Raw genomic sequence first — 10,877 nt, 5'->3', positions numbered from 1 at the left:
CGTACCAGAGGAACGTCTAACTGTATTTCAATGCCTATGCAAAGGTATTTAATTATTCAGCTACTTTTTGGGGTCCATTTCCTTTCAAACAATGAATACATTAAAAACAGGGGGAAAACTTTAAAAAAAGACATTTGACTACGTGGATCACAACAAACTGTGTCTAACATTGAGAAATACGAGAATCCTAGAACACCTTATTATGCTCATGTGAAACCTATACTTGGACCAAGGGCAGTAATTAGAATAGAGCAAGGAAATACTACATAGTTTAAAATCAGGAAAGAATGCACACCCATGTTTATCGCGGATTTGTTCACAATACCAAGGAGTTGGAAACAACCTAAGTGCCCATCAACAAATAAATGGATAGAGAAGCTGTGGTATATTCACACAATAGAATACTACACTGCATTGAAAAACAAGGAACTCATGCAATACTATTAAAAATGGGTGACTCTGGGGGACATTATGCTGAGTGAAGTATCTCAGTCACAAAAGGACAAACACTGCATGATGCCACTGTTGTAAAACTGGACTGACCTCGGGGCTGGGGGGAGGCTGAGAAAGATGGGTTCAATAATGTATATGGCATTGAAACAGATGAGCGAGGGAACTGTTTTAAAGGGATATGTGATTAGGTATTTTTGTCATGACAGGAGTCCAGAGTGAAGGCTGCATAGTGGAATGGACCTGGGGAGTGGGATTGTAAAATAATCAAAGAATTTTTCTTTCACTTTTCAAAGAGGGTAGTGTATTGGGGAGCGGGGGAAGGGTTGGGAGGGGAGAAAAGTGCAACAATGAATGAATGAAAATCCAAAGTCTCTGTAACTTTTCATTGAAATTAATAATAAATTAAAAAAATCAGGAAAGGAGTGTGTCAGGGATGCGTTCTGTCTACAAACCTTTTCAATAGTGTTTTTAGGCCACGATAAAATGCTTTTAGAACACATAGGCAATTGCCTCCCTTATTATTTACTGCCTCCCCTGCTATTTACTGCCTCTGAAAACTCGCTAGAGGGTCAACTATGAGTTGGTTTTAACTCCATGGTACATAACAACATTAGTTGAGAAGGCAATGCAGTTTCTGAGATATTATCTTCAATTGAGAATAAACAGTCTGAATTCTTGGTTGCAAACAGATCATAAAGGAGGCAAAACATGGGAACTGAGAGATCAATGAGGACTGCATATCAACTCAGAAAAGAGATGATAAACGTGTGGGCCAGGGTTGTAGGAGTATTAATAAATAGTTACGTTTGGTTAATAATTTGAAGGATCAACCTATCTGCTGACAGTATTTGCTGGTGGCCTGAGAGTGGAGAGAGAGTTGTTATGTATTGTGGAGTTGAAAGAGACTCACAACTGACCTTCCTTCAGGTTTTCAGAGTTAATAAATCACAAGGGAGGAGACTGCCCATCTTTCTCCTACAAAGTAACTGGTGGATTTGAAATGAAAGAGTTCTTACCACTAAACCAGATGAGTCAAAAATCACCCCAAGGCTTTTGAAATGAGCAAGTGAAAAGAGGAAGTTGCCATAAGACAATGGAGGCTGGGAAGATCATACTGATGGAGGTTTTATGACAACAGGGGAGAGCCTGGATCTTTGGTAGATGGATGATCACTGACACTGATATAGGAGGAAGAGTAGATCTAGTTTTCAGATTGTATTGGACCTTTCATGGGTGCATTAATAATAATGCGTGACTGGAATTAAAAAATTGGGAACAAAGAAGAGAGGTTAGTAGTTGGAAAACATGGACTTGGTGACAGAAATGAGGCTGAAGGTAGAATGGCAGAATTTTGCACGATCAATGTTTATTTATTACAAATATCTTTTATAAGAAACACAAACGATGGCTATACACATAGACTTCACCTGATGATCCACACAGGAATCAGATCGATTTTATCTGTGGAAAGAATTGGTGGAGAAGCTCGGTATCAACTGTGAAAACTAGACCAGGTGCTGATTGTGGAAGAGACCCTCAGCTCAAGCTGAAGCTAAAGAAAATTTAAAGAAATCCACAAGAACCAAAATATGATGTTGAGTAAATTCCACCTGAATTTAAAAACTATCTTAGGTTTTGAGGCCTTGAACATGAATGAACGAATACCAGATAAGCAGTGAGAAGATATCAAGAACATTATTCATGAAGAATGCAGAAAGTCATTACAAAGAAGGAAGGAGAAAAGACCAAAATGGATGTCAGAAGAGATTCTGAATATTCACTAGACTATCAAGAAGTCAAAGCAAAGGGAAGAAATCTGGAGATTAAGGAGCTGAACAGATGATTTCAAACGGCAGCTTGGGAAGACAAAGTTTTTTAATGAAATGTGCAAAGATCTGGAGTTAGAAAATCAAAAGGGATGAACTCATTTTGCATTTCTTAAGCTGAGGAAATGAAACAACAAATTCAAGCCTTGGGTGTTAATTCTTAAGGATGTCATGAACAGAATATACAGGAAGCTTCAAAAGTAGATGGAAAGAGTCACTGTACCAAAAAGAACTGTCTGACACAGAAGAGTTTCATGAAACAACATATGATCACAAGGCAATGATGATGGAGGAGGAAGTTCAAGCTGCCCTGAAGAAATTAGCAAAAAGCACAGCCCCAGGAATTGATGGAATACTAATTGACGTATTTCAACAAACAGACGCTGCCCTTAACATGCTTACCAAGGCAATCTGGAGGCAGTTACCTAGCCAACTGACTGGGAGAGATCCATATTTATTCCCATTCAAAAAAAAAAGTTAATCCAAGAGAGTGTGGTAATTATAGAACAATATCACTAATATCCCATGAAAGCTGAGAATCTTGTTGAAGATTATCCAGAAATGACTTGAACAGTACATTGACAAAGAACTAACAGAAATACAGGCCGAGTTTGAAGAGGTCATGGCATTAGGGACATCATAGACAATGTCAGATAGATCTTGGCAGAGAACAGAGAATACCAGAAGAATGTCTGTGTTTTATTGACTAAGCAAAGACATTTGACTATGTGGAACACAACAAGTTGTGACTAACATTGAGAAGAATGGGACTCTCAGAACACCTGATTGTGCTCATGTGAAATCTATACTTGGACCAGGAGGCAGTGGTCTAAACAGAACAAGAAAATACTGCATAGGTATGTGTTTTGTCTCCATACCTTTTCAATATATATGCAGAACAGACAATTTGGGAGGCTGGGCTTAATGACGAGAACTGTGGCATCAGAATTGGAGGAAGAGTCAACAACCTGAGTTATGTGATTGACAAAAATGAGGGGATGAAGTGTTTGCTGTAGAAGGTCAAGGACCTCAGTCTTCAGTCTGGATTGAAGCTCATCATCAAGAAGACAAAGATTCTCAACATTGGGCCAGTTGGTAGCACCATACAGATGGAGAAAAAGATTGAGGTTGTTAACAATTTCAGTTTGCTCAGCTTCGCAATCAACTCTTGGCACCAGTCAATAGTCAGGAAATCAAAAGTCGAATTGCACTGGTTAAATCTGCTCTTAGGGACCTCTTTAAAGCAATGATGATATCTGTCTAAAGACTAATGTGAGCCTGATCTAGGCCATCATCTTTGCAATTAGTTGCTAAACATCAGAGAGCTGGACAATAACCTGGGTGACAGAAGAAGGATCCATGCCTTTGAATTGTGGTGCTGGAGAAGAGTGTTGAACATTCTACGAACTGGCAAAAGAACAGACAGATTTGTCCAGGAGAGGGTGAAACTAAGTTTCTCCTTGCAGGCAAGGTTATTGAAGCTCAGTCTTGCATACTTTGGCATGTTGCCAGGAGCACCAGTCCTTGGAGAAGGACATCGTGCTTTGCAGTGTGGAGGGACAGCACAAGAGGAGAAGATCCTGGATTAGATGGACTGACACAGTAACTGGGATAACGGGGCTAGATGTGTCGGAGACAGGGAGACTGGCTCAGGATGGAACAGCATTAAGAGCTATTGTGTATAGGGTTGCTATATGAGCCACAGGCAACTCCATGGCACATAACAAGTGGCAGGATGGAGAGGAAGGACATTGGAGTTGGGTACATGGCTTAAAGATTGTACTTATTTATTAATTAAAACATCACCCACTCATGTTGCAATGTGCTCAGAAGAAACAAAAAAAATATGCATACCTTCACTAATAATTGTTGAGCATCCATTCCCTGGCTGCATGACGCAAATATGTGCGATACAAACTTCAATTTCTAATGTCATCATTGTTTCATCTCAAGCTTTTAAATAGCTTACATATCCAATTTCTTGGAGGATCAGCTAGGGGTTAATTTCAGGAGTGCAGACACAGCGAGGCTGCTGTCATATTGCAGGTATTAAAATTACTAACACTTTCCAAAACAGAGCTCGAATGTAAAGAGATGTGTCACTTGCACGGTAAGATGATTTGATCCAATTTATATTAACACATACATCGTCTTTCACTAGCAGGTCCTGGACTCTATCTAATCTTATTTTCTTCTTTCCAATCACAAACATTTGAATATGAAGTTTATGATCTGTAACTTTTATATCATTTTAAAATAAAACGGAAGGAGGTGCTAAATCCACGAAAGCAGATTTTAATTTTGAACCATAAGGTTGAAGACATCTCTGAGCCAATTAAAATTTTGGTCAGTTGCACAACTTGGCACGTGTTGCTCTCCACGCATGGAGTTCCTCTGCCTTTCTGAAAATCTTGCTCTGCGGGGGATTACGTATTTAGGTGGCGATTTTTTGATTGGGTGACCGGTGTCATAACTGCGGCACAGAGTTGGGCCCCTCAGCGTCTTCAGGAGAGCAGGAGAAAGGCACTTTTAATATGAGGAGATAAGGTGAGGGCCATAAAAGCAACAGAGAAGGGCTCATTCCTTTCGTAATTGCAGCTTTAACTGTAAACAAGGCAGAACTGTCAGTGGCGCTCCTAGTTAGGAGCTAAAGAGGCTCAGAGACTGCGGCCGGCCTCGGGGCTGAAGGTGCACCTCCCCAGAGTTTCAAGGCTGATGGTTAGTTACAGAAATTGCTGAGTCGGCTGAGATCAGGGGAAGCTCACGTGCACCTGGCCATCTGCTGACGGGTCAAGTTTCCTTAATGCTGTGTACTTGAGAAGAAAGTAAAACTACATTTCAAATAGAGTGCTTTTCCTCTTTCGTAGTACTTATTTTTAAATGTGTACTCTTCCCCCTCTTTTTTCTTTATTTCAACATCTTCTTGTCCTTCTGTCCAGCAAATCATACACCCCCCTTTCCACCGCGGCTCGACCTTCCCATCTCCACACCTCTCCCCAACTCACTCCACTGATCCAGGCCGTCCTCCTCTCCGCCTCCCAGTGGCCCCACGCCTCCCAGCGGCCTCACGCTTTCCCTGGGCGGGACTGCCCTCCCCAGGTCTGGCCTCTCCAGGGTGGCTGCAGGGGTCCCTTCGGCTGTCCGGGGTCCCCTCCCCGCGCGGGCTCGCGTGGCCTTCGCTGCGGCTCCGCGGGTGGCCCGGCCTCCCCAGTAGCCCGGCCCCGGCCCCGCTCCGCCCCCTGCCGCCGCTTCCTGATTGGCTACCGATCCTTTCCCCGGGGGGATTCTCCGCCCCTCACCCAATGGGCACGGCCACCTGGTCCAAAAATTCCCCCAAGGGAAGCGAGGGGCTCGGGCACCTCCAGGTCCCGCGGGGCGGTGCGGACCACGGTGGGGCGCCGAGCGGGGAGGGGACTCGCAGGGGGAGTGGAGGCGCGAGGAGGAGGAGCAAAGGTGTTGGAGAGAAAACTTCTGAAAGGAACAGGAAACCTGCCGGGGCGGCGGCGGCTGCGGCGCGCCGGGGCTGCGCACGTCTCGGGGTGTCTGCGGCGCAGGCTTCACTGCTGCGGGGCCCCCGGCGCGGGGTGCGGCTCAGCCCGACGCACGTTCTGTCCGGCCGGGTCCTCGCGGCGCGCGGCCGATCCGGTCTTGCGCTTCGTTCCGCAGCAGCCTCTGCAGCTCCCAGGGAAGGGCAGAGAAGAGGAGGGACGTCCACTCTGGAACATGAAGCATGTCTGATAAAATGTCCAGCTTCCTCTACATCGGGGACATCGTGTCCCTGTACGCAGAGGGCTCGGTCAACGGCTTCATCAGCACCCTGGGGTAAGCGTGCGTGCAGGCTTGGCAGGCTCGTCCTCTCTTTGCCCGAGTCCATCCAGGTCCTCCTCGTGCGTTGTGTGCCGCGCTCCCCGCCCGGGGGTGGCGGGACCCGGCAGCGTCTGTGCCCGCGGACAGCGCCTTGCGCTCGGCTCTCTCGCCAGGAAACCACCCGCGGGGGCAAGACTTTCTCAGCAACTTCTTAATCTCCAATTCAGAGACACATCTGAAAAGGAGGAAGTGATTCGAGAGCCCTGAGACAGGCCTGGCGGAGACTTCTTTGCTGGCTTCTCCATGGGTTGTTTTAATGAAAATATATTTGTTTTTCCTTAGAGGTAATTCAAAACAAGCCTCTTTTCTCCCCACCCTTCCTAGCCCTCTTATCTCAGTCCTTGGTTTGAAAGAGTAGTTGATGCAAGTCTGTGGCCTTGGACGTGAAACGCAAGTATGTAGTGAGTTAAACGTGTGGCTTTGTTCGGCGGGAGGAGCTCACTGTCCCCTCTTTACTGAAGTAATTTCCTTTTGGCCTTGCCAAACGGAGAGTCGTCCTGCTGTGGGGACAGCCTGGGGGCGTCTTTGAGCAATGACCCTCCAGGATCCCTGACTGCCTCCTGGGTTTTAGGTCTCTATCTGCTTGCCACCTTTCCTCGGTCTTGGCTCATAGAAACTCTGGTCTTCTCCTGGATGTCAGCCAAAGACAAGGTTCTTAAAATTCGAGATTGGTTTATGAATGGGCTATGTAGTTGGATGAGACTTCCATGATGGCTGGTAGTTTTGTGTCTGCTCTAATCATGGATCCTAGCTCACTGTTTAAATGTACCATGAACGGTTTTTGATGCACAAGTATTTTAGTTTTTATTGTTAAGTCATTGCCTCAGACACTTCTAGCTTTAGAGATTTCAGATTATGAAATTGGTGTTTCTACCTCCTGGCTGGTTACTGTTTTCTGCTGGAAGGTTTTGGCACAAGTTAACATGTAGTGGCCCAGAACTGTAGGTGTGAACTGTATTATAACGGAGTCCACTCCACACGCATGTGGTAGTCAACGGCACAAACCTACACAACACTTATTATTTGTGTGTTTCTCCTAACAGGTGAAAGATAGGTTTAATCCCTGTACAATCAATGTTATTTACCTATGAAATTGAAGCATGGGAGGAAAAAAAAAATATGGGTAACAAGTGCTTATGCTCGACTTACAAGTCATAAACTACCTTTGCTTTGGAAAGAATAACTCAGGTTCAGTTTTGGGTCCCTAACAACATTTTGCAGGAGTGGCATCCACTTCTTAAACAACATGCCCCTGGAAACTCTATGAACTTTGATAAATGACAATAGTTATAGAAAGGCTTCAGGTCTTCTTCTGTTCATTGGGTCGCTATGAGTTGTGCTCAACTCGATGGTAATCATCATCATCAACAACAACAACAACAGACAACGTTTTGCAGCTGAAATGTGCTACCTTTAACACTCCCACTTCATACACTTCCGTGTTATTGTTGGGTGTCATTGTGACACTATGAACAAGAGATCTGAAACCTGCCCTGTTCTACTCTGTCCTGAGATCCGTGATCTGCCCGATCCTTTTGTTACAGCCATCTTCTTAGGGGTCTTCCTCTCCCTCTCAGAGATGCTCCAACTTCCCCAGCATGGTGTCCTTTTCCAGAGACTAGTAATTTTCCAAATCATTGTTCCTGAGTGCTATGTAATATTCCATTGTGTGAATGTACCACAATTTCTCAGTCTTTTCAGTTGTCCGCTTTAATCTTTTTGTTTTAAATTTTTTATTTTATTTCATTATTGTTGTGTGTGTGCCGTCAAATCAGATGTGACTGGTACAGGAGGAGATTGTTCCTCCTTTTGCAGCAGAGCATCTGGTGGATTCGAACTGCGCACCTCTGAGATTGCAGTGCAGCTTCTTGCCAGTAGGCCACCAGAGCTCACCACCTATCTTAGTCTTTGCTCTCCAGCACTTTCAAAAGGTCCTTGACAGCAGATTTTTGTGATGAAACAAACACATCTTTTGATTTCTTGACTGCTAGTTATGCTGGTGTTGATTGTAGACTCAAGTAAAATGAAATAATCATTAATCTTTTCTCCATCTATTTTGATGCTGTCTGTTGATTCAGTGGTGAGACTTTTGTTTTCATGATGTTAAGATGTAATCTATATTGAAGGCTGTAGACTTTGGTCTTCTACATTAAGTGCTTGAGGTCCTCTTCACTGTCTGTTGTGTACTGTTGAGTTAGAACCAGTTGATAGGTGACCCTTCAGTGGGTTAAAAAAAAAATCTTATATTGGTTTGCTTACAAAATTAATATGCTTTGTGTTTCACACTATTCTTCATTCACATTGTGTTTCATACAATCATTCCTATGCATTGTTTTATAAAATTAATCACCATTGAACCTGTCATTACCCTGTCTTTTCAGATCCTCCCCAGATTCTTCCAATTTCCTTCACCCCTTTCCTCTGTCAACCAAATTGTGAAACCATGTGGTTTCGCCCCTACCCATTCTCACCCTACATGTTTTACGAGTTTTTCTTCTATTTTTACAATAATAGTCTTATTCAGTATTTGCCCTTATGAGACTTCATTCACTCAGCATATTGCTCTTGAGTCTCTCCCAAGTTATGTAGTATTTTGTGAAATCATTGCTCCATTTTAGAGGCAGTAAATGGCACATGAGGAAATTGCTTATCTTTCTCTCCTGGAGCAGCTGGTGAATTTGAATTGAGTACCTTTGTTTGACATCCCAGTTGCTTACCATGAAGCCACCAGAGCTCCCTCTTTACTCTCTTTTTTATTTGTTATTTGTTATGTGCTGTCCACTTGGAACTGACTCATAGCTGACCCCTTCAGTGGGTTTTCAGAGGCATTTAATTGTTAGGATTGTGGTAAGGGACAGCTGCGTTAATGAGTGCAAGTTAGTTACACATAATATGTGTAAGTTAGTTAGTTGGTACATACTGAGTACTGTAAGTCTTAGCTACTGTTGTGTACCTTTGAGTTGGAATCGACCCATAGGTGACCTTCCATCCCAAAAGCATGAAGGTCAAATCCATCAGCTACTCTGTGGGAGAAGGATGGACTTTCACCTCTCGTGATTTTCTGCCTCTGAAAACCTATTTGAAACACCATCTGTGAGTTGGTTATGTACAGTATTTTTACCTATTGTAGTAATTATTATTACTTTGGTGACTGTGAGCTATGTACTTTCGTTTGTGGACAAAATAATGAAAAGGATTATAAATACAAAATAAAATCTGAACAAACAAAAGGTCACATTTTTGTGAGGCCTTATACTGTAAAGTTATGAGTGAGCATGCTTTAAAACCCTTATTAGAACGTCCTAGAAAGAGTGCAGCCAGAAGAGGCAAGGGTGACCAAGTTTAACTTTGATACTTTGGACATGTAGGTAGCAAGGTTATTCCTTGGAAAGGGATATCCTGCTTGGAAAAATGGAGGGTCAGTGAAGGAGACGAAAACCTCCAATGAAATAGATTGACACTGTGACTTTAGCAGTGGGCTCAGAGATGATGAGGATGGCACAGGATAAAGCAGGTTTCAGAATGGTTCATAGGGTTGCTATGAGTTATACTCAATTCAACAACAGCTAACAACACAAGAAGAAGGATTATAGGGGGCTCTTTTGATGTCACTTGTAGTGAGTTACACTACTAACCCAAAGATTTGGCCTGCAGGAGAAAGAAGGGCAGTTTCCACCGGTTGCATTTAAATTTACAACTTCTGAAGCCCACTGGAGGGTCAGCTATGAATTGGTTCATACTGGATAGAAATGGGTGTGAGTGAGAGAGGTTATAGTTTGTAAATCAGGAAACTACAGCCTTAGCAATTGTGAGTCTGCTCAACTCATTTTAGAGATTAAGAAACCTAGACCTAGAGAGAAAAGAAAAAGTGTTTTACCCAAGAAAAAGAAGGCATGAGTGCCAAAAGCCTGGACGGCTGGCCATGTATACTTTCCTTTGGCTGCATATCTTAAACTTAAAGTTTTGATTTAAATAAGCTTGCAAAATATTTAACATAGCATATGCATTTGTAGAAATAACTGCATTCAATAGTTTTTGTAAGTAATTTGAAAGTTGAATTTTCTTAAGGTGCTTGTGTAGGAAACTTTTTTCTGTTCGCGGGCTGAGTCTTTTTGCACATAATGCAATGAGACAATTTCATGAGCTTTAGAAACATGGTCATTATTTATGTTTGGTGCCTTGATTGGATGCTCTTTTTTTTTTTTTTAAAGATTTTAATGAAAGTTTATAAAGAACTTGGGTTTCCGTTCATTCACTGTTGCACATTTTTCCTTCTCTGCCCCCCACCAAGTTTGTTTTTTTCTTTGGAAAAAAAGTTTTTTCATTGTTATACAGGCCACGCTACCCCAGTCTACTTTACTATTGCAGCTCTTATCTGGACTGTTGTGATGCTAATAATATGTAATTATGTATTCCTTTTATACAGTTTTCTGCCTCATCTGTTTCAATGCCATGTACATTATTTATTCCCTCTTTACTTAGTTGCCCCCCAACCTCCATATCAGTCCTGTTTTATAACAGTGGCATTTAGTATTTAGTATTTATAACAGTTGAGTCGGATGACCATATGATATATTACTCTGGAGATGAAAAAGTGAGGAAAAATGGAGTTGCTTTCATAGTTAAAAAAGCCGTTGCTAGATCTATCTTGAAGTACAATATTGTCAGTGACAGGATAATATCTATACGCATACAAGGAAGTCCAGTGAATACCACTATCATTCAAATATA

At 42.7% G+C, this 10,877-nt stretch overlaps 1 protein-coding gene across 1 annotated transcript in view; it reads left to right on the top strand.

The window, feature by feature from the left end:
• The first annotated feature begins 5,639 nt into the window (after window positions 1-5,639).
• ITPR2 (inositol 1,4,5-trisphosphate receptor, type 2) overlaps window positions 5,640-10,877 on the top strand; it is a 732,333-nt gene continuing 727,095 nt past the window's right edge. The window contains exon 1 of the mRNA XM_006895058.1: window positions 5,640-6,101. Within this exon, the coding sequence (XP_006895120.1) occupies window positions 6,010-6,101 (92 nt within the window). The 5' untranslated portion in view covers window positions 5,640-6,009. The remainder of the gene's footprint in view (window positions 6,102-10,877) is intronic.

Source organism: Elephantulus edwardii, unplaced genomic scaffold (assembly GCF_000299155.1).
Source record: "Elephantulus edwardii isolate Elephantulus edwardi_28Jun2011 unplaced genomic scaffold, EleEdw1.0 scaffold00157, whole genome shotgun sequence".
Lineage (NCBI taxonomy): Eukaryota > Metazoa > Chordata > Mammalia > Macroscelidea > Macroscelididae > Elephantulus > Elephantulus edwardii.
This window is presented reverse-complemented; position numbering and strand designations above follow the sequence as displayed.